General features: G+C 54.0%; 2 protein-coding genes across 14 annotated transcripts in view; one reads left to right on the forward strand and one right to left on the reverse strand.

Annotated features, from left to right (window-relative positions):
* Positions 1-23,163, forward strand: part of THTPA (thiamine triphosphatase) — a 44,720-nt gene that overhangs the window by 3,171 nt on the left and 18,386 nt on the right. The window lies entirely within an intron of this gene.
* ZFHX2 (zinc finger homeobox 2) overlaps positions 4,968-23,163 on the reverse strand; it is a 29,974-nt gene continuing 11,778 nt past the window's right edge. The window contains exons 2-10 of the mRNA XM_080671997.1: positions 16,924-19,007; positions 16,197-16,714; positions 15,212-15,452; positions 13,682-13,756; positions 13,185-13,243; positions 11,390-11,590; positions 10,854-10,980; positions 7,222-10,686; positions 4,968-6,965 (exon numbers count right to left, since the gene is read on the reverse strand). Coding sequence (XP_080528123.1) covers positions 5,986-6,965; positions 7,222-10,686; positions 10,854-10,980; positions 11,390-11,590; positions 13,185-13,243; positions 13,682-13,756; positions 15,212-15,452; positions 16,197-16,714; positions 16,924-18,958 — 7,701 coding nt within the window. The 5' untranslated portion in view covers positions 18,959-19,007 and the 3' untranslated portion in view covers positions 4,968-5,985. The remainder of the gene's footprint in view (positions 6,966-7,221; positions 10,687-10,853; positions 10,981-11,389; positions 11,591-13,184; positions 13,244-13,681; positions 13,757-15,211; positions 15,453-16,196; positions 16,715-16,923; positions 19,008-23,163) is intronic.

Raw genomic sequence — 23,163 nt, forward strand, 5'->3', positions numbered from 1 at the left:
GGTAGGGGAAGGCTGGGTGGCTCTGATGAGGGATAGGACCTGCCCAGAGAGAAGTAAAGCCATTGCTCGTGCTGGGCTGAGCTACTTGGAGCTGGAGGAGTTCTGCTTTCAGCATCTCTGGAAGTGGAATGAAACTTCAGAAGAAGCAAGGGGGTTTCCATAGCAGAGGGGACACAGTGAAGCGTTCAGCCAAGGGAATGAGTGGACAATGGTGGTAACTTTTCTCCTGCTCAAGAACAGCCGACATAAGCAGAAGACACTCAGATTTCCAAAATATTGGAGGTGGGGCTAATGTCAGGACAGTGAAGAAGATAATGTGAGGCTCCTGGGTGACAGCCCCTGGTGTAGCAGGGCTGGGCCCTGGGTACTGAGAGTTGGGGGCAGGTCAAAGATGTGTATGGGGCTGAGTAGTCTAAATTAGTGTTTCTCAGATTCCAGAGAGCACACAATCCCTTCGGGAGTTTCTGATTGTGTGGGCATGGTCCTGGAATGTGCATTTTAAACAAGCACTCAAGTGACCATGCCATGGGGCCAAAAGGCCGAGAAACACTATTCAAAGGGATGTCAGTCACCTTGTAGGACAGTTAATCTAGTCTGGAGTTACCATGCCGTTTGCATATTTCTTCTTCCTCACCAACATGTGATATATATGTGCTGTGAGATGTGTGTTTTAAGTGGGGCAGCAGGAGGAAAGGGGTGATTGTGAGGTCAAATCAGGCAGATTTAACCTGTGAGAACTATAGTTCCCATTGACAGTAATTATCACAGAAGACTCCCTATGGAACTCTTTCAAAATGTCTTCTTCCCCTCACCCCGGATTCTGGTGGTTGACTACTATGTGTTTCTGAAACCTCACCACTAAGGACCACTAGTGAGGAGTTATCAGGAAGCTGCTCTCGGGGATCTGGTCAGATTGGTGTGGATTCTATCGCTCAGTACAGGATGGGTCCTGGTTACACTTCTCTCTCGAGGCAGGTCAGGGTCCCGGTCTCAGAAGTAGGTGAGCATAGTGCCGGGCCTAGCCTGCTGCCGATACTCAGCAAGTTGCAGATGATACTGTCGTTTGAGCACTTGGTGGACTGTCCAGGAGTGAGCACAGTGCAGCTCCTTCCAGTGGAGAAGACATGGTGCAGGTATATGTGGGGCAGTACTCAGAGCCTGCTGGGTACTTGTCCTGGTGTTTTAGCCATTGTTTGTGTAGGAATGTGTGTATGGTTGGGAAGGATTATGAGTCGATCTTGGGTCACCTTTCCCCCTCACCTTCTTTCTGGTCCACTTATAATCATCTGCTTCCCCACTAGCTTCAAGCCAGGTAACCTCTCCATGGCTGGGGAGCTGCAAGAAACATCAGGCTCACTGACAAGGAATATTGCCATTTACCCCTGTCTGTCATTTATGTGGAAGGCTTTCTGGGTCGTCTTTATGGAGAATACATACCGCATATATGTTCTTCCCATAAAGTTAGTCTCTCCCTGGGAGTTCCCTGGGGATCACTTCCCATCTTTCTGAAAACTTGATGAGCGTAATCTAGGTCTCCTACCCACGACCTCTCCCTTGCTTTTCTTTCATCTCAATCTTTTCACAATGTATCCAAGCTATAATGACCCTGAGGCTGGGACTATGCCTTTCTTTCTTTTTTTTCTTTTTTTTTAAATTGATTTCAGAGAGGAAGGGAGAGGGAGAGATAGATAGAAACATCAGTGATGGAGAAAGAACATTGATCGGTTGCCTCCTGCACGCCCCTACTGGAGATTGAGCCTGCAACCCAGGCATGTGCCTTTGGCTGGAATCAAACCTGGGAACCTTCCGTTTGCAGGCAGACTCTATCCACTGAGCCAAACCAGCTAGGGCTGAGTCTATACCTTTGTTGTAGCAAGAGCTTTCTTGGTATTGGGGGCATTTCTTCCTTACTCAGTCCTCTAGAAATGTCATCCTCCTGCTTACAAGTTTCTCACTATTGCTCCCCACTGGTGGTTTAAGCTCCCCACCACAACCTGGAGAGAAATGCTCCCCAGTACCTGGCCTAGTTTATGCCAGTGTTGCATATAAGTTTTCCCCAAAGTTTCCTTCTTATTTCTACATCCCTCTCCTCCCTGTGTCACACTCCATAGGAATGCAAGGTCCTTTCCCCATGTTCAACAGTTGGTTACTTTTCCTGGCATGTTACACTTCCTTGTGTAACCTTTTCCTACCTACTGCTGTGTGAAGAAAATGTGTATAGGGGGGTGTTTCTACTTAGGGGAGTGTTGGTGATGGGTTTGGGACATGTCCCTTGTGCCCTATACTTGCTACATTTGTGGGTAACCCTGCAGATCTCTACATGGTTCTGCTATTTCTGAGGGTGTGCTTGCTTGTTTTGTTGGTGCAGTTATATACACAGAGCTCTGTACTTCAGGTGGGAATATTACACAGGGGTGACTGAATGATTGCCTGAGTGAATGTCTCTTAAAGCAGATCAGTGTGGTGACAATTTGGGGAATCAGTGATCTGGTCTATAAGCCCTGAAAGTGGTTAAGGAACAAATACAAGGAAGTAAGGAGGTAGGTGCTATTGTGCCTGGAATAATCAGTTTTTTCTGTTCTTGTGCATGCTTCCTAAGTCCACTCAGGGGGAGGGTCGGGGGAAGAACAGGTGTCTTTTTGTGGTCTTATTGCAGACTTTGCCCCATTTGGCCACTAATATTCTCATATTCTTCTGTAGACAGACTTTGATTTTGTTCCCACTTAAGAGTTGGGCACCTTAAGCCATCCCTACCCAGACCGATTTAGGGCAAAGACAGCCAAGATCATTTCCACCCCGTCTTCTGGTACTGACTTTGGCAGTAAATAGAGTGGACCAGAAGTTTGATGTTTTAGGACCCACTATGTCAGAAACCCTAGGCCTATGCCCCAAGCCGTGGAAGACCAATCTTAGAAACCACCAATTCAGGCTCACTTTAGGGCTGTTGCATTATCTACAAAATAGGTGTTGCTGTGTCAAGCACTTGAGCTGGGTTTACTACTGCACAGAAGCAACACGATTTGACCCAGGTGTTCACCTCTAGCATTGTCCATCAGAACTGCTCACTACACATCTCTGGAGTGGGAGCACTAAGGCCTCCTGGTCTGAGAAAGGGGCTGGGTGAATGCTTCCAGCCACTGGGAACATGGAGTGGTGTACCCTCCAGAAGCATGTTGATTGACCCAAGTCAGCAGATGCAGCCAGGCTCTTGTCCAAGTCACAGGTTCCTGGTAAAGACAGATGCTCCTGTCTATAATTGTGAATGTCCCTGGTATCGCCAGGCCAGGGTATCTGGGTGTAAAAGATGATGTAATATAGCCAGAGGAGGAGGGATTTCTGGCTATATTAACTCCTGGTGAAAACATTCCTGGTTCTAACTAAAGCCAAGCTACGCTGGCTGCAAATCCCTAAAATGCATGGCAGCACAACTCTAATCATCCCATGCCAGGTGTTTGCCAAGGTTTTCTTTAAAATGTTTCCTCTTTTTTTCCTATTTTTCAAAAAAAAATTTTGGTTTGTTTTCAACTTTTATACACACATCACATTCCCAGAAAGCAAAGAGTGAAAAAAGTTCCTTTCTTCATACACATGCTGCTAAGAAAATAGTTTTATACACAGAATTTCAACAGGAGAGAGAAAGGGGATAGGGAGGAAGGGAAGGATGCGAGAGAGATGTTGAGAGGTGAGAGAGGGTGGCAGCAAGAGCAAGACCACAGTAGGCCAGTTTCTATCCTCCTGCCTGCATTTACAACTGGCTTTTTTGGCATCGTCAGAATAACTAATTCCACCCCACCCTGCTTTGTTAGAATCGGAGCTTTTAATTTGAGAAGTGAAGGGGACAGGGACTAGAGACAGCCATTTTCCTTCCTCCTCTCCCCTTCCATCTTTTCTGCATATAAGCCACTGCTTCGGTATTAACATGTCCACAGAGTGGAGTGACAGACTGGGAAATCTAAATACAGGGCTGGCTGAATGTGTGTGTGCATCTGAAACAGAGAATGGGAGTGGAGGAAGCCGGAAGGAGAAAGTCTGGAAGCAGACTCCCTCGAAAGGGGAGCTCTTAGGGGCAAGGGTAGTAGGAGCAAGTTTTGGGGGCTTTTCTGTGCTAAAATAAAATACCTGCTTCTCCACCCTATTTCACTTTAGCTGGGCTTTGGGGTTGCTGCACTTACCACCTGATGATTACAGAAACAATTAGGATAGAGTTGGGAACCTGTCCCAGTTCATTCCTCTTGGTGATATCACCCTATCAGAGATTCACCTGTGCTTTAGTCATCTCCTTGCCCACCCATCACCCTGCAATCATGCTCTGGCCCCCATGGGGCTCACCACAGACCCTGACTCCTTTGGGGGTGCTCCCAGCAGATGCTTACTAGAGGGACTGGGCTGAAGGGAACAGGTGCCAGGGCATACAAGGGAGAAGAATACAGATGGGGAACAAGGGTCCCCAAAGGCAAGGAGGTTTAAGAAGTGACCAAAATGTGAAGGGGCCACTAGGGAGGGAAAAAGAGTAGGGGTTTATGAAAGTTGTGAATAACAAATGGTGATTAGCTACATGAAAAGGAAGCATGCCCAAGACTCAGAAATCAAACTGCCCGTCCACCCCTTTCTTCCTGACACTACCAAGGTATTTTTGGCAGCACCAGCTTTTCTAACCCACATCTGGGGATGGGGATGTTACCTCTCCTGACAAATACTCAATTCAGGGGCAAGGATGTGTCTCCCCATCTCCAGGCTTCTCCCCATTACCAGCGCCCCCACCCTGCACGACCAAGGCAAGGCTGCACTACTTTGTCCCCAGGGTCACCCACCGTACCCATGCAAGGACTTAAAGCCATTGACCTTCCAAAGATGAGGTGCTTTAAAGAAACCCTTAAAATGGGGGGAGGTGACACAAACAGGAAAAAACCACTTGTTTGGTGGGAGAGTTTTCAGGTTTTTTTTTTTTTTTTCTGTATTTTCCAAGTTTGTTTCTTTTTAGTTCATTCCTCTGGTCTCTCCATCTCTCACTCCTGTGCACATGTGTGCGCTCTCTCTTTTTTGGTTGTGTGTGTGTTTCAGTTTTTGTTTTTTAAAGAACTTTGGATTTGCCGTTGGTGGGCAGCGCTGGTCCCAGAGGCTGGACCCCCACATGGCAGGGCTGGGACAAGGGGCAGGCCCACGGCTGCTGAGAGGATCTCTGTGTTTAAAGCCTTTGAGAATAAGTTACTGCAGTTCTCAGGGTGCAGGGTGGGGGTTGGCAGAGGGACCCCTGGTGGCAGCTTCCCCTAGAGTCCAGGCCACAGGGGCTCCCCTGCCAGACAAGGTTAGGAGGGATGTGAGGAGAGTGAGCTGGGAGCACTTCTCCCCGCCAACCTAAAGTTTGGTTAGTTTTGTGGGCTCCCTGCCCATCCCAGGCTCCAACGTTGGGAGCCAACTGGGTATTTGGAAAGTTTTTGAGCGGTATGGCGCTCTAGACAAGGGGGCAGGAAGGAGAAGGAGCGACAGTTTATTTTCCTTCCCCCTTCTCTGTCTTGGGGTTTCCTTTTTCTTTCATCTTTTTTTTTTCTTCTTTCTTTCTTTTTTTTTTTTTTTTTGGTGTTTTCTCAGTCAGTGGAACAGCACGGGAGAACATGTACTCGTGTGTGTTTATAGGAGTTGGGGTGTGACTGGGAATTCAGTGGGGAAAAAGTTGTGGGAAATAGATCAAGGACAGATTCTGTGTATGCTGAGCAGAGCAGACATGAGTGAATAATAAGGATGATAAGATGAAGATGTCTGTGAAGTCACAGGGCAAGGAGGAGTGTGTCTGGGCAGGGGAGGAGGCAGGACTCTGCTGGAAGTGGGTGTGTGAAGCCCACTGAGGGTGGGAATTGAGATCCCCAGGAGGTGGGCGAGCTAAAGGTTGGGGTGAGGGATTTGAGATCCCACTAAACACCCCTTGGGGTAAGAGAGGGAGCTCTGAGGCCCTCACTCTCCCCAGATCTTGGTTTATCTTTTATCTGTTTATAAAGCTAGAAGTGTAGAGGTAGTAGTAGTTTTTGGGTTGGAGTCCGTGTGAGGTAATCTTGCTTCCTCTTTGGCAAAAGCCACAGCAGCGGTGGCAGCAGTGGTGGCGTTGGTGACGATGATGGGTGGGCCCCCTGGGGGTAGGGCCGCCTTTCGCCTGTGGGCCGAGGAGCGCAGGTGGGAGGCCAGGGCTTCACGCCCACTCAGCAGCACCTCACATGCCAGGCAGTGGTAAGTGCAGATGGGCACCCGAAGTGGGGGGGGCATGGAACCCCCAGAACCCCGCCCAAAGAAGCAGAAGGATCTCTGATGAGCATTGGCTGGAGCCTCCCCGTCAAATGCCATCTTGCACTGGCGGCACAGGTAGCGGTGGGTCACGTCCACGGTGGAAATGCCAGGGCTGCCTGTCAGCAGCTCATCCGCCTCCCCAGTCTCCCCCTCCCCTGGAGCGGGCAGGTCAGGAGGCTTTGGAGGTGCTGTGGCTGTGGGCTCAGGGGGCTGGGGTGGTGGCTGGAGGAGGGCATTGGGGAGTAGTCCAATGAGGGTCTGAGGTATCACGGGGTTCATTGGAAATAGCCCCTTCTTCATGCCATAAAGCTGTTGGAAGTAGGCTCCTTGTAACTGGGGGCCAAAGACAGCCGGTGGTGTGGCCCCTCCTGCAGGGGGCAGTGGGAAGGGCAGGAACTGGCCCCCCAACAGGGCTGGGACAGTGGCCTTCAATGCTTTGAGGTTCTTGAGGGCATCAGTGGAGGAGTTGGTGGGGACTGCAATTGGTTTTCGCTCACCAGAGACCTTATCCCCAGAGGGCTCAGTAGGCGGTCCTGGGGGAGGGTCAGTGGTGCCTGCTGTGGAGGTGTTGATTTGGTCGGGCACAGATCTCTGAGGTAAGGGGCAGCCTGGGCCAGCAGTCTGGACCATTGTGGTAGCAGGCAGAACCGAAGTGGCGAGGCCAAGGAGGCCTGAGGAGGCTGCAGGGCCTAGGAAGATGAAAGGGATGAAGGATTAGCCACCTTCTGACCCCTCCTCTTTCCTGCTATAGGCCACCTCCAGCCTCACCCACCCATTCCCACAACCAGCTTCCATGATCCCTTTCTCCCTTCTTTACCCCAAGAACCTGAAGCAAAGGAACACCACAGGTGATTGGAGATGGGAAGAGTCAAGAAGGAAAAGGAAGGGCATGTCATTAGAGGGAAATGCTCTCTGAATTCCAACTCCTCCCAACCTTCCACTCACCTGGACTGAAAGGAGCTAAGCTGCCCAGTGGGGGCTGGGCCAGCGCTGGGCCGGGTAAGAGGACTGGGGCCAAGCGAGGCAGGGCTGGGGCAGCCCCAAGGGGCACAGAGGCAGGTGTGGTGGCAGGTGGGGCCTTGGGAGCCGGAGATGCCTCAGGTGCTGGGACCAAGTCGTAGCACTTGCTTTCACTCTTCAGCTGGGCTTGGACCGCCTCCTTGAGTTTGGCCAGGTGCTGGCGGGAAAAGAGATGGCCTCGGCAGGAGACATAGAAATCATACTTGACATCACAGTAGGGGCAGTCAGTGCGCTGGGCTCCCGAGGGGCCCTCACTGCTGCCCCCAGCCCCGCCAGCTGCTGCCCCCTGCAGTTTGGCTTTCTTTTCCTTGGCACGAGCATTCTGGAACCAGACCTGGATGACTCTCTTGGGCAGCCCAATCTCCTCCCCCAGCACCTCACACTCCTGCATGGTGGGGGTGCGGTAGGCTTCATAACAGGCTTTCATGATCTTCAGCTGCAGGCTGCTCATCTGGGTCCTATAGCGCCGCTGCCCCATTCCATCTGGAACCCCAGCCCCACCTGGTCCCCCACTGGTCCCTCCAGCCCCAGGGGATTCTGGTTCGGCAAGGCTGGAAGCAGACGAATCGCTTAGATCACCTGCAGAGGGACTGCAAGCCTCACTCTCTGGAGAAGCTTTTGTGGGTTCCTCTGGGCCCTCATCCTCACTGGGGGGAAGGGGAGGAGGGAGAGGTAGAGGTGGCTCAGGTGGTGGGATGGTGGCCTCTTTCCCGGGAGGCAGGAAAGGCAGGGGCCCTGCAGTAGGGGTGACCGTTGGGTAGGGAAAAGCAGGTGCTTCTCTCTTGGGGGCCTCCCTTCCAGTCCCATCATCCACCTTGCCCAACAAGAGGTTGAACTTGGGGAAGGGTGCAGGGGTGGGTGTGACAGGGGGCTTGACCGCTGGGTTGGGCACTCCCCCAGGGGTGCTTCGAAACTGGCCTTTCCTCTCTCGGGCCCTGGTATTCTGGAACCAGACCTGCACCACCCGCTTTTTGAGCCCCACCTCCTCGGAGATGCAGTCCAGCATCTTGCGTGTTGGGTTGGAGTCCTGCATGTACCAGCGGTACAGGATCTCCAGCTGCTCGGGCAGGATGGTGGTGCGCAGGCGCTTGTCCCTGGGGGGCTCGCCTTCCCCTCCACCCCCTGCTTCACTGCCCGTGGGAGACAGGCTACCGTCCTCGTGCTTCCTTTTGAGGGGTGGACCTGGCACTAGTGGAGAGCCTGCCACCAGGGGGTTTCGCTCCCCAAACACCAGCAAGGGTAGATCTAGGAGGTGGGGGGCAGCACCGGGCTGCACAGATGGCAGGAAATGTAGTCGGCGGTGACTGGTCAGGAGGTCCTGGCTGGAGAAAGACATGGCGCACTGGTCACAGGTGTGGGCTGGGGAAGGTGAGGGAGAAGCCCTCCCTCCAGGCTCTCTGCCTTCTGGCTTTGTTGTTTCTGCTTGGCTCAGCTCTTCCCTGTCTGGAGGTTCTGGTGATGGGCCCTTGGGACCTTTTGGGGGTTCTGGGCCCTGTTCCTCCTCTGCATCTTCCTCCTCTACTTCCTCCTCCTCTTCCCCTCTCTCTGCCTCTTCCTCTTCCAGGGGCTGGTCATCATAGCATTTCTTAAGGTGTCGCACCAACTCAAAAACACAGGAGAAGGCGGTGTGGCAGCGCCTGCAGCCAGAGACTCCCCCAGTGCCTCCTGTGGTTGGTGCAGGCCCGCCCTCGCTGGCATTTTTGCGTGCTTTCTGGCGGGCATTCTGGAACCACACTACCACCACACGGCTAGCCAGGCCCAAGAGACTTGCAAGCCGCTCCACCTCTCCATCCTTGGGGTAGGCACTGGTCTCAAAGAAAGACTGCAGGGCTTGGGTCTGGAACTCTGTGAACTTGGTTCTGGAGAATCGGCGGCCTGCAGGCACCAGGGGAGGAAGATTCCCTCTGGCGTTTTCTTCCTCCTCTGGGGGCCAGTGTCCTGTCCGGCTTCGTTCCTCAGGGGGATGGGCCACCTCTGTCTCAGGCTCTGGCACCAGGAAGGGTAGACCCAGCTGGGGAGCAGGTGAATCCAGAGGCCCATCAGGAGGTTTAGGGGGCTCTGCAGAGGGTGGGTACAGGCTATCGTAGCTCTTTCGAAACTGAGCAGCATAACGGCTCAGGGCCTCAAAGGGCAGAAAGCGGCGGTGGACATGTTCCTCGTGTGTCTTGAGGATGAGCATATTAGAGAAGAGTTTCCCGCAGGCCCTGCAGGCCAGCTTATCCCCACCCCCCAGGGCCTCTGGTGGGGGTGGAGTGGGAGGAGGGGGCACAGCCTGCTTCCCTTCATTGTACTGAATCACCAGCTCAAAACCAAAGTTTTCTAGAAGGGCTTTGGCTGCAGTGTGGGCTGCCTCGTTGGGTGCTGGTTCGGGGGGTGAGGCTATCCCTGCCTCGGTTCCCTCTTCAGCTATGGGGGGCCGCTCCCATTCTCGCTCAGCCAGCTCAGTCTTTGGGGGTGGGGGTTGGGGCGGAGGGGTGGCAGCTGGCAGGGACAGCAGGGGCGCAGGCCCAGCCAATGCCAGCTTGGGCCCCACCTTGAGGTCATGGAGGTAGAAGGGCAGGAGCAACTGTTGCTGCTGGAGCTTAAGCAGTGATTCGGGCACCAAAGGGAAGGGGGGCAGGACCGGTGGGGTGAAGAGAGGGGCTGGGAATCGGTGCAGATCCAAGGGAGGGGGAGGAGGGGACAGGAAGGGCAACCCAGATATGAAGCCGCTGGGGTCGGGGCCCTTCTTCTCAGTGCCCGCCTCCCCCTCAGTCTCGCCTTCTTTGGGCTCTTCCTGGCCACGCTCTGGCCCCTCGGCCTTGGCATCAGTCTTGGCCCCCCGTGAGCGAGTCTGGTGTAGAACTGAGCGCATGTGGATCTCCAGGGTGGAGCTCTGGTTGTAGGAGACTCGGCAGACTGTGCACTTAAAGGGCTTGTCTGTAGCCGCAGTGGTGGCAGGCGCTGAGCCAGCCTCTCCCCGGGCAGGGCCAGAGGGGTCAACGGCAGCTTTCTTCATCTTGTGCAGGTGGGAGACAGAGTTATAATGGACCAGGAGGATATTCTTCTGTGTGAAGGACTCTTTACACACAGTGCACTTATAGGGCCGGGCAGGGTCAAGGAACTTGTCCAGTGCAAAGTTGGTCGTCTTCCGATAGGTCAGAGCGGGGCGTGAGTCTGCTGGAGCCGGTTCTGCAGGGCGGGGCTCCCCAGCAGTCCCCTCTTCCTCCTCAGCCATGGCGGGTAGAGGAGCCATTTCTTCAGCCTGGGTGTCAGGTCGAGGGGCTGGAGATGGGGCTGGAGAGGGGGGTTGGTCAGGGCTTCCTGTGGGCTTATCTGGGGCCTCGGCTGAGGGCAAGGGAGGCTCAGGAAGAGGACCGGGACTGGCTTCTGGAGGCGGGTGAAGGCCTTCTAGGGGAGAGAAGGGGTTGCAATGAGAAGGGAACTTTAAGTCAGACCCCACCCACTCAATATCAAGGGCAACTGATCCCTGCCTCCATTCCTTCAGACCTTCTTGGTCTGTGAAGCCCAGGTCCCCTTTCCTGCCACATTGGGAGGTTTGCCATCCCCTTCCTTACCTGCTGCCTGGTCTCTGCCGGGTGCAGGCTCTGGCCCGGGAGCCAGGGGCCTGGGGCCATCTCCCAGAGGGCTTAGAGAGGGCCCAGGCAGCACTTTGGTCACAAAGGTCATCTCTACAGTTGTGGCCTGTAATGGAAGAGATCCCAGTGACTTCCTTCGCGCCCTCTGGCTACTGCTGTGCCTATGCCCAGCCCCTTTGCATGGCTCCAGTCTTGTCTCTGGACAGATCTCCCACCTAACTTCTGCTTTTCCCACAGAGGAGAGGGCCTGGCAGCCGGGCCTGCTGTTGAACAGCTCTTCTCAGGACCTAATGTGAGTGAAGGAATTGCTTAGCCTCTTAGGCGAGTAAGGCAGCTAGATAAACTCCACTCGGTTCCTCCAACTCCAAAATCCACCTGCAAATCTGTGAAATGCTGTTTCCTTCACCAACACCCACCCCCCAACACACACACTTGCCCGGCACCCCTGCCTCTGCCTCCTCTCTGCCCCGCCTGACAGGGCTCCCTGGACGGGTCCTCACCCAACCTGTACTCACCACAAGCAGCAGCTTCTCAACACACTCAGGCACCACGTTGTGAAGGTGGCTAAGGTGGAAGTGCAGGGCAGGCCGGCCCACCAGCTGCTCCTGGCACAGCGGGCACCTGTACTTAGGCTGCACTGCATGCTGGGAGAGTGCATGAGCCCTCACCTGCTCGGACTCTGGGCTCAGGAAGCTGCAGTATGGACAGCAGTACACCTGGGGGCACATGGGCGGAGGGGGTGTCAGGCACAGGTGGGACCTGCCATCACTTAGCCTTCACGTTCCTGCACACAGCACAATCTCCACTCCCAATAAAGAAGCAAGCCCAAGGGGAAGGCATCACTGTGGACTCAGCCACAGTCCTGAAAGCTGGCTCCTCCCTGGTTTCCCATGGACTGGGACAAAGGCCTAAGGCAGCCCCCATCTTGCCTTCTTTCTTTGTCTGGCCCTCGTGCTCCATCCTGGTCTGTCTTTCCTTGGCCTGGCTTTCCCTGTCTCTGCTGCCCTACTCAGTTCTCCAGCTGACAGTATGGCCCTGTAGCTCCCTCCCTGGGATTTAGTTTCCTTAACCACCCTCATACTGCCTGTATCTTCTCCCTGAAATGGTTCCCCTTCCCTCTGGCACTTCCTGCACCCAGAGTCTCCCTTGTCCTGGCCCACTGTGCTCCCCGAGGTCCCTGAACTAAGTGTTTCTCCACCTGGCTGCTCGGAAGCCAGCTCATTCTCCCTCAGAGGCTCAGCAGTTCCTGCTTTCTTTTCCTTTTATTTTTCTTCCCTTCTTAATGCAAACAATAACCATAGCTCCCTCTGTGGCTCAGGACATTCTGGCTTGACTCTGTTAGTGCATTCTTGCCCACACCTCTGGAGGATGGGACTGGGGAGCCCGGGGGCCCCTCTATTTCCCCGAGTCACCTGTGTGCCTGATCTCCAGCCTGCATTTGTCTCCCTGGCGCACGCCCTCTCCTGCCCCCTGTGCCATCAGTCCAGGCCTGCACAGCAGGAAGGGGATGCTCATCTGAATGCACCTAGGCCTAGGAGCAGACATCTGGAGTGGGTCTGTTGAGGCAGTAGGGGTTAGGAGGAGGGGAAGCTGAGGACATAAGCTATTACTGCAGCAGTTTGAAGGAAGGCAGTCATGATAAATACTGCATATTGCAGTTCCAGTGGGGAGAGCTGTGAGGCACTCAAAATCAATACTTTCAGGCCACAGAGCTAGACTACTGGGGCCTGCCTAGGTCAGGCAGAGGCCTGGGTCCAGAGACAGGGATTTGCAGAGCTTGCTGTCTGGATGAATCATGTGGGCTGGTGCCTCTACCCTCAGGGAGGGGGTGCCAGGACACCCCTCCAGGCTCAGGGCTTCCCGTTGGAGATGAACAGCCACGTCTAGTTGCCTTTTTGTTCATAACAGAAATAAAGAGCCGGGCGGCAGCTAGTTTTTGTCTTTGCCTTGCTTCGTTTCTTCACTTCTTTCCTCCCTCCACCTCCCTCCAATCTTCCCTGGCCTCAGTAGAGCTTCTCTCTTCACCTTTCCCTCAAATTCCTGCCATCCTTCCTGTCATCTCCCTCTGTGCTCCATCCTGGGGGCCAGCTCTGCCCCCTGTTGGTCCAGAACATCCATAACTGGGCCCAAGTGGGATTTCTTAAATCATGTATTTTGAGTTAAATAAGTCACAAGCACGACAAAATTAGGTCTACCCTTGGTCTGAATCTCTGTAAAGCTCTGCTGATTAGAATTTCAGCTTTTAGAACATGAGTAGATTTCAGTAAAACTAGACCCCCCTCAGCTCTTCCCAGTTACCCCAGTTCTGACCGTGGTCTGGTTGGCACTGTCTCCAGGAGGGCCAGTCTTGTTCTCTGCCTCTTCAGAAGCTGAAGATGAAAGGAGAGGAGATTAAGAGACTCCCCAGACCTCCCTCTTCCTTTCACAGACCCTCAGCTCTTAAGGTAACCTGATTTGTAGCACAGAGCTTCCAGGGTAGGGGGCTGGGCTCTGGGGAAAGGTAGAAAGGGCAGGAACATACAGAGCTATACTGAGTACAGCGAGGGGAGGCTGGCTCAGCAGGGCTGAGCCCAGGTTAGTGGGAGGGCCAGGTTTGGGTCCTCGAAAAGAACAGAAGCACCCAGCCTTCTGTGGCTCTGCCTTCCTCCCCTCTGATGTGTCCTTTCTTTTTATCACTTTGGCTCCTTTATCCCAGGCCTTGCAGGCTGTGTGGATACTGCAAACTCCCAAGAGCATCTCAGAATGTATTAGGATTAGGGATGGGGAGGGCAAGGGATGGAGGGAAATTAACCAGATGAGCAACTCACCTAATTGTTCTGTCTTATTCTGGGCATCTTTCTCAGGGGTGGGTGGCTCAGCTAAGGGGGCAACAGGAGCCTTCCCTGTGTAGAGGAGAGAGTCAGCTTATAAAGATGAAGCATCAGGAAAGGGAAGAGATAGAGCAAAGAAAGCAGGACAAGCAGCCAGGCAATGAGGGAGAAAATGGATGGATGAATCAACAGGCAGGGGAGGAAAAAAAAGAAATACTGAGGAGGAGAGCCTAAATCATCCCTGGGAGTCCAGCCCCTGTCACTTGAAGATAAGCAAACAAGTCCAGCAGTAGGTGACAGAAACAGGACCAAACTCAGCTCCTTGTCTTGACTGATCCTGGAAGCAAGGAGCCCAGAAATGTAGAGGGAGGGATGCTGAAGAAGAAAGGTGAGGTTGCATGGAAGCAGCTGCAGTGAGCAGGAGGCGGCAGGTCTAACTGGGAGAGGAGATTACCACTCAAGTAAGAATTGACAGATGTGTAGGAATTTATTTTCGGTGGCGGCCTAATTAAAGTGTTAAAGTTCCTTAACTCCATTCAGCCTAGCGCCAGGATCGTTAGCTATTGATCTGGGCCCCTCCGGCACTTAACTCCAGCCAGCATATTGGCAATTCAATTAGCACAGTCAATGCTGCCTGTTCCTGGTTCCTGCTGCCCGAGCCCCACCCTCGCCCACCACTGGTCTCTGTGAATCCCAGACGCTGTGCTCACCTCTGACAGCCCCTTCCAGGCCCCTCTCCTGCACCCTCTGAATCATTGGCACCTGGTGGGCCCTTCCCAGTTTCTGCAGTTACACCCTGCAAACAGCTGCCTTGGGGGACCCTCAACCCAGCCTTCAGGCTGAAGACCTTCTAGGAGACAGGAAAAGGCTGGGGAGCTTGTCAAGGGCTTCCCACCTAGGCTACCTTCAGACCGTGCCCACAGCTCCCATCAGTTTCCCATATGTCCTGGCCCATTCTTTTCTTTCTGCCTCTGTCCTTCCTGACCAGCTCCTGCCCATGCCCCCTATTCAGCATTGCTAGGACACTGGTCAGTACTTGGAACCACTGGGTGACTCCTCCTCACCTCTTTTCCTGTTCTCTGTTTTTTTTTTTAATTCTCACCCGAGGATATTTTTCCATTGATTTTTAGAGAGGGAAAGACAGAAATATCGATGTGAGAGAAACATATCGATTGGTTGCCTCCTGCACGCACCCCGACTAGAGCCCGGGCTGGGGAGGAGCCTGCAACCAAGGTATGTGCCCCCTTGACCAGAATCAAACCCAGGACTCTCTGGTCCACAGTCTGATGCTCTATCCACTGAACAAACCAGCTAGGATTGTTCTCTGTTTTCCACCCAGCAAAGTCCCTGGCCTTCTCTGCCTCCTCCCTCCAATAGCCTCTTGTTCCCCCCTTCACTCGGCAGCCCCACTGTTCCTGAAATCTGGAGCAGACCTGTTCCCCCTTGTATCACTTTCTCATCAGCCCTCAGCTCCATGCCAGCTGCCCTCTCTGCCCAGCCCTTCCCCTTCAATCCCCGCCGCCTCACCTGGAGTCCGGAGCTGCCCATGGCTGAAGCTAAGGATGCTCTGAAGAGCTGAGAGCCCTTCCTCGGCTGCCGGGCCACTCTGTAGCAGCTGCAGGCGCCGCTGGGCCTGGGCATCGCGGTGGGCCGGTGCTCGCAGGTGCTGCAGCAGGGCCAGGCGGGAGGGCGTCTCCCAGGCACACAGCAGGCAGCGGAACAGTCCCAGCTCTGCCCCTGCCACTGCCCCCTCCATCTCCAGAAGAAACTGGAAAAACGGGAAAAGGCAGCTCAGGCCCAGAAGGAACAGGTACCTTCACATTTCCTTTACCTTCCCCAAGGGAGCCTCACCAGCAGCACCCCCACCCAGCCCTTCCACCCTCTTGAGCTCCCCTATTCCTTCCTAAGGCCATTTGAGTATTACTGCTTTTTCTTCCCAATCTCCTCTTCCTCCTACCCATCCTGGGCTCTCCTGATGTGTAAATGGAATCTGGTTCTGTTCTCAATCTTCTGGTGATAAGACGGGCTGAACAGAGGCTGAGTCCTCTCTCCAGCCCCAAACACCAGAAAAGCGGAGTAAAATATTGGATTCACTTTGTTCGACTGAGTCCACCATCCTTGGCCTTTTTCTCCGTGTCTTTTTTCCTCAACAGTGTGTTATCCTGTGCATAGTACATGCTTTTTAAAAATTTTGTTTTAATTTTATTGATTTCAGAGAGGAAGGGAGAGGGAGAGAGAGATAGAAATATCAATGATGAGAGAGAATCATTGATGGGTTGCCTCCTACACAACCCACTGGAGATCGAGCCCACAATCTGGGCATGTGCCCTGACGGAGAATTGAACCATGACCTCCTGGTTCATAGCTTGATGCTCAACCACTGAGCCATGCTGGCTGGGCCATACATGCCCTTTTCTCCAGTTCTGCCACCTTGGGCTTTCCCATTCCTCTCCACTTCCCTCTCCCCGAGGCAGCTGCTCTGCCCCTCACCTCAGGCCTTCCTCCCCCTCACCTTGTAGACCTGGCTGTTTTCCTCGTGGGCTGCGCCCCGGGCGTGTAGCTGCATCTTCTCCTTGCTGTTGGACTCAAAGTCACAGATGTTGCAGCGCAGGTGCAGGGGGGGCACAGACCCATAAGGAGTCCCATCTCCCAGGGGCATGGGCGAGGGAGTGCCCGTAGCCCCACTGCCCTCCCTCAGGTGGGCTGCCAGCTGGTACTTCTGAGCATGTTTGTCGGTCTTGAGGTGGAGTTGGAAGTTGGCCTTGAGCTGGGTGCCATAGCAGCAGAGCTTGCAGCGGTGGGTGTCACCGGCCACCTCCTTCCATTCGGCCTCCGGGAGGCTGCGGCCCATGCTGCAGTGGTAGAGCAGCAGCTCCAGGTTGTCTGTGCTGAAGGCCTGGCACACCAGGCAGCGGAACACCTTCAGAGATGGGCTGTCATCTGGGGGTGGCGAGGTGGGCAGGCCCTCGGACAAGGAGCCCAGGAGCTGGCTTTGAGGCAGGTGGGCGTCCGGGGAGAAGCTGCCAGGGGCTAGGGGACAGAGACAGGTTAGTGGCCCAAGGAAGGAATGGAGCAGGGTCAGTTTGGTCTGTGGGAATGTGGGTGGTGGGTAAATGAGGATAATGCTGAGGGCGCTGGTGTTACCTAAGAGGGGGCTGGCCCTTGGGAGAGAGCAGGGAATCGAGTTTGACCCGGGAAGGCGGAGCGAAGGGGAAGAGGAGCAGAGCCAGGGAGCTTACCAGGTGTGGGGAACTTTCGGGCAGGCGCTCCGAGGTGGTGGAAGCCGTTGAGAAGCAGCTGGGTTTCCAGGGGCTTGTCTGGCCTCAGCCCAGGGCCAGGCAAGGCAGCCTGGGGCTGCCCTAAGGCCTGTGGCCCAAAGTACTGGAAGAGTTCAGGCGGAGTGGCAGGGGCACCTGTTGGGGGCGGAGGGCTTGGCCCCACAAGCCCAGGTGGCAGGCCCAGCGGCAGCCCCTGGTGGAGCATGAGGACATTCTGCATGTGCTTCTCAGAGGTCATGTGGATGCGCAGGTTGCGAGAGATGTTGGTCTCATAGCTGCACACCTTGCACTGCCAGGACGATTTGGTCTTGGGTTCCTTGTCCCCAGAGCAGGGCGGAAGCGGTGCCTCTGGGGGGCTTCCCTGCCCACCAGGCCCAGCCTGGAAGCCCTGCAGGTTGGCCAGGTGCTTGTCAGACTGCATGTGGATGCTGAGGTTGCCCTTGGTGGTGGTGGAGTAGTTGCAGATGTCGCAGCGGTAGGGCTTGTAGCCACAGTTGTAGCTCTCTCCACGTGCCAGGCGGGGGTGGGCCCCCCCAGCGCTGCAGTAGCTGCAGTGACTGTTGCTCTCAGGGTGCTTCTCCCGCATGTGCACATCCAGGGTCTGCTGGTACTTGTAGTGCCAGTTGCACTTGGGACACTTGAGCGTCTTGCAGGAATTGCGCGAGTGAAGCAGAGACATGTGGCTAGACAGGCTGAGGCCCTGGAAGGCTGCAGGGGCTGGCGTGTAGTCCTCGGCTAGGCGGTAGGGCTGGGGTGGCTCACTGGGGTCTTCGGGGGAGCCCACTGGGACGGGGAGAGTGCCCCCCTCCTTGCAGGTGGGTGAGCTTTGGTTAAGTGGGGGGCAGAGCCCTCCATCCTCTTCTTGCCCCTCGGGGAACCAATCTGGGCCTGCCTCCCCTGCTGCCGTTGGTGATTCTTTGGCTTGGGTTGGGCTGGGATCCCAAGTGGCTGGGGCAGTGGATGGGGAAGGCGGACTGAGGGTTAGGACGTCTTCTGTAGGCAGAACAGGGGCCTGGGTTTCTGCCTCAGGGCAGCCATCCTCAGTCTGGGCTACATTCGCCTCCAGGCTCACTGTGCTGCTATTGTCAAGAGGCATTTCTGAAGAGGGGCAAGCAGGTGGTTTTGGTTCCAGGAAGCTCAGGAGAACCATGCAGCCCTCATCCCCCTCCTGGAGCACAGCTGGGTTGCCTGTTAGGCCCTGGTGTTGAGCAGAGGTTAGCTTCACCCCATGAGACTGTGTATGACCCATGAAGGCCTGGGACTGGCTGAAACCCAGGCGGCATAGGAGGCAGAGCCAGAACAGTGCCCGGTGGTCTCCCCCCCTGCTCCCAATGGGGCCATCTTTGGGATCTCCGGGTGGGTTTGGTGCTAGCTGGTAGCTCCAGAAGGCTCCATCCCTTCCCTCACAGGTGGCCGGAGATGGCGCTGAGGTATCATGGGACAGAATTTGGTCAGAAGAGCTAAAGCCTTGGATTGGGTCAAAGCCATGTTGGATGTGAAGGGCAGTGAGGTGTGCAGGGGGCGGGTGGGGTAGGCTGGGCTCTTCCTTGATGCCCGCCTCACCCCAGGGGAAGCCCTTTGGTAACAGCAGTTCACTGCCACCTGGCAGGGACAGCTTGGCCACTAGGCAGGCCTCACCGCCAGCTGTGAAGAATAAATGGTTGCTTAGGTCCACAGGAGGGAGTCCTCCTCCTTCCTCCTCCTGCTCCTTGTCCTCTTCCACCCCCAAGTCCTTTGGTGGGAAGCCACCACAGCCAGGCACCTCTTGGGACTCCCCAATCTCCTTTGGTGGGATGAGGCCACAGCCCGACTCCAGAGGCTGTCCCCCTGGTTCTGAGGGCCTCATGCTCTCAGAGGTGGAGGGGGCAGCAGGGAGATCTTTGGTGACAAGATCAGGGGGGATGCTGGGGGAGGAGGTGTCCAGAGGCGGGGACGGGGCATTGTGCCCAGGGGGTGGGGTGGTGCCAGCAGTAGAGGATGAGCTAAGGGTGGCCATGGCAGACGGAGGAGTGCTGGGTGTTCATCTCAGCGTGACAGCCAGTACCCTGCAGGGGAAACACAGAGAGAGCGGTGTTGTCAGGTAGCCGGGGAGACAGCAGCTGACTCTCCTGCTACTCCAGCCCCACCCTCTTCCCTGAGCACCAGACCCAGGTACCCATGTGCCACAATGAAACTTCACTTAGTGTCTAACAGGCACTTCAAACTTAACATGTGTAAAATCAGAACTCTTTATTCATCCCCTGAATTTATTCTTCCCCATCTTTCCTATCTCAGAATTTGGTACAACTATTTATCTGGTTGCTTAAGCTAAAAACCCAAAAATTTCTCTTGCTCCACAATATGCAATTGACAGCAACCTCTCAAACATGTGTCCCATCCCTCCATTTGTCTTCATCTACATCAGCTTATCCTGGCCCCAGCCATCATCATCTCTCTCCTGAGCTAATGCAATGGATTCTACCACTGCCCCTCCAATCCAATTTCCTCCCACCCAGCATCCAGGTGAGCTTTCATTTAATTCTCAATTATGAAAAATGTCAAACATATATAAAAGTAGACCAAACAAAATAAGGAACATCTTTGTACTCATCACCCAGTGTCAACAGTCACCACCTCATGGCCCTCATGGCCAATCTCGTTTCATTTATATCCTTACCCACTTTCCCCTTTTCCTGTATGATTTTAAAGCAAATTTCAGGCATCATAAAGAATCATCTTTTAAAATGTACATCATACTATATTCTGCTTAAAACCCATCAATTTCTCACTGCTTTGTAAATAAAATCCAAATTTCTTTCCCTGATTTACAAAAGGGTCTATCTGATCTGACACCTGCTTGCCTATCCTCCCACCACTGCCTGGCTGGCCAGCTCTAGCCCACTAACCTTGTTTCTCAAACACACCAAGTTCATTCCTATCTTAGAGCCTTGCCTAAGCTGTGTACTCTGCCTGGAATGCTCTCCTAGTGGCTCCTTGTCATTCAAGTCTCTGCTTAAATACAGCCTCTTCCAACAGGCCTTCTCTCTAGAAGCTAAACAACCCCCCTGAAGAGGTAACTTCCCTGAGTTAAGGTCCTCTTGCCAGAGAGGCTACAGTGAAATTTCCATTGGCCTGTAGGCACCGTGCTGCTCGGAGATACCTTCCAGACCCATCTCTGGTCAGCTGAAAGACAACAGCTTTTATCTGATTAGCCTCCTCCTCCCCAAAGAGATAAAAGATAATAAAAAATAGTAGTAATCTTACTAATAGCTATTAAGCTACGTATACCATGATTGGTCCTAGCACTGTGTTAAATGCTTTACATCATCTCATTTAATCTCATAACCTTATTTTACACATGTGTCAGCCAAGAAACAGAGAGACTGAGCGAGCTGTTGATGGTCACTCAGCTCCAAGAGGTAAAACTAGAAAAGGACTGGAGGGCAGAGCTATATCCCAAAGCTGTGGCCTGGGCTCCTCCATCCAGTCAGACTGTCCCTCAGACACAGTACAGGCAAAATGGGCCTCCAAAGGTCTAGAAATCAGGATTCCTGGGCTCCCTCTAGCGGTCTAGAAGTACCAAGCCTCAGCATGCTGCTCCCAACCTTTTTATTTTGATACCACACCCCACCTCCCAAACTCACCAATTCCCCATGCCTCACCATCCTATACTTCTCTCCCTGTCCCAAGTGGCCTACAACCTCTCTAGTTCTTAATATTAGCAGATCTCTAATGATTAAACCTTTAGCGCTCAGGCCAGAGTGCTTCAAGGAAGGGATGAGGTGTATGGCCTTCTCCTTCCTTGGGCCACCTCTAACCGTCACCCCCAGATTCCTGAATTTGGAATGGGTCCTTGGTCTGGCCCCACCAGCCTGCAGGCCCAATTCTGTCCCCCTCCTGGGGGGCTAGCCAGGTGTGAAGTCGAAGCCATTAAGAAGCTCCGAGCGGGGCTGGACCCGCATGCTAATGAAAATGCAAATAAGCACCTGGGCAGGGGTGGAGGAATGGGGGCGGGGTGTGGAGAACCAAAAAGGAAGTAAAGGAATTAGATGGAGGGGAGTCTATCCTCCAGAAATGACCAGAAAGAAGCCCTGAAGTTGTGGGAGAAAGGTATTCTTCCTACAGAATCTGCGGGGGGGCGGGGGGCGGGTAGCAGGGGGATAAGTGTGTGAGGATCTGACATTGCACTGTCCCACTCCCACAGCAGGGCCCAGTGCCATTCACTCACTGCCCCACCTAATGGGAAGAACCGAGGCCAGGCAACAGGGGCCTGTCACCAAGGCCAGAACCGAGTGTATCGTCTTCCCCTGGCCCACCCTGCCTGTATCACATCGACCAGCTCCACTCCTTCTCCCTGGCCCCCGATTTACAACTCTAGATCAAACTTCAGAGGAGAGCTAGGAAGACCTAAGCCCCAAATCCTCTCTCCAAAGCTGCTACTTCCCAATACTGGGCGGGGGGGGGGGGGGGGGGGGAGGGGGAGGGAGGGGCGCAGATTCCAGCTGATTCATAGCTAGAAAGCAAAGGAGCTGAGCCTGTGGCCTGTGTGTGAGACCCAGATTGCCTAGGATAGATCGGCAGCTGTTTAAACTTGCAAATCTCTTCCCCATCTCCCACCCTGCCCCTCCTCCTCTTCAGGAAAGAATTTCAATTGCAAATTTATCTCTGCCTCAGTTCACCCCCCCACCCCAACTCCTCCTCCCTCTTCCTTCTCTGTGCTTCTCCCATCACCCACTATTTATTACAAACCTTTAACTGCAGCAATTATTTTTTCACTTTTTTCCCTCCATTTCCCTCCTTCTCAGTCTTTCTTTCCTTCCCTCTCTGAATCTCCGAGTCCCTTTCTCTGCCCTTCCGACCTTGAACCCAGTTTTCATCTCTTTCTGGAGATGATGCAGACCCAGATGACAAAACTAAGTCACCCTCACATAGAATCCTGTTCTTCAGACCTCTGGCATTTCTCTCTTAGTTCTGGGCTTTCCTTAAGGGCCTCTCTTCTCCCTCGGGGCACATCTTAGCAGGGGAAAAGGGAAAAGGCAACCCCTCAAAGGCCCTGGCATTCCTGCCTCTGGGAGGGAAGGAGGAAGAGGATGGATCAGGTGTAGGGTGGTGGGGGGGGGGGCGGGAAGGCAGTCAAAAGGAAAGCTGGGTAGAGGCAAGGACTGGGGGGTGGGCAGAAGGGGAGGGTGAGGGGAGACGGAGCAGGCAGTGGCGGCGGTGTGATTAGAACGGAGATTGATGTGAAGGGGCGCCACAGACGGCAGAGAGAGTCAATAAAACGAGAGGATCACATTAGAGGCGACAGAGAGAGCTTTAAATTACAAGGCTGCTGCCACCGAGGGGGATGGGAGGAGGCAGGCCTGGAGCCAAGGGAGGGTGGAGAGTTCTGAGGGTATAGTCATCCCCCAAGATGAATCTTCCAACTCCTAACCTAAAAGGCCCTCGTCTCCAGAGCACCCTTGCTGTACCTTCATTCCGTCTCCCTCCCTAATGCTCCCTACCTCACAGGGGGAGGGAGGAGAAAGCTATAGAGAAATAGAAGATACTTTTATTTTGCTTTGGTATATTCCCACCTTCCAGATGGGAAGTATGGAAGGGCTACTTTCACTGAACTGCAAATATTCTTCTTTGGAGGTGGACAGAAAGGTACCCCGTAAAAAGCTGGTCGAGAATCCCTATTTCTTTTAAACTTTAAAACAATTTATTTTTATTTATTTAAGAGAGGGAGGAAGTGGGAGAGAGATAGAAACATCAATGATGAAAGAAAATAATCAATCGGCTGCCTCCTGCCTCCCCCGCGCCCCCCTGCCCACCGCCGGGATCGAGCCCAAAACCTAAGCATGTGCCCTGACCAGAATCGAACTGTGACCTGGTTCATAGGTTGATGCTCAGCACCAGCCGGGCTGAGAATCCCTATTTCTTGATATGCACTCCCTGTTCAGAAGGCAGATACACAGTACTTAGAACAGGGAAAACCCAGGGAGCCAGAAGGCTCCAAGATGCACAGCAGGACCCAGAAAGCTACCGAAATAGAGCTGTTATGAGGTAGAGAGAAAGGCTCAATGTGTGGACAGCTGAAAGGCAGGCTCTGAGACCACACAAGCCAGGGAGATCACTGTGAGACTTCAGAACCAGAGAATTACAGAAGCCAAAGGGGAAAGGGCAAAGGAAGGATCAAAAACATGAGGGATGAGGAAGGAGCCTGCCCCTCACTTAAGAGGA

The sequence above is a fragment of the Plecotus auritus genome (genome assembly GCF_963455305.1).
Source record: "Plecotus auritus genome assembly, chromosome: 1".
NCBI lineage: Eukaryota > Metazoa > Chordata > Mammalia > Chiroptera > Vespertilionidae > Plecotus > Plecotus auritus.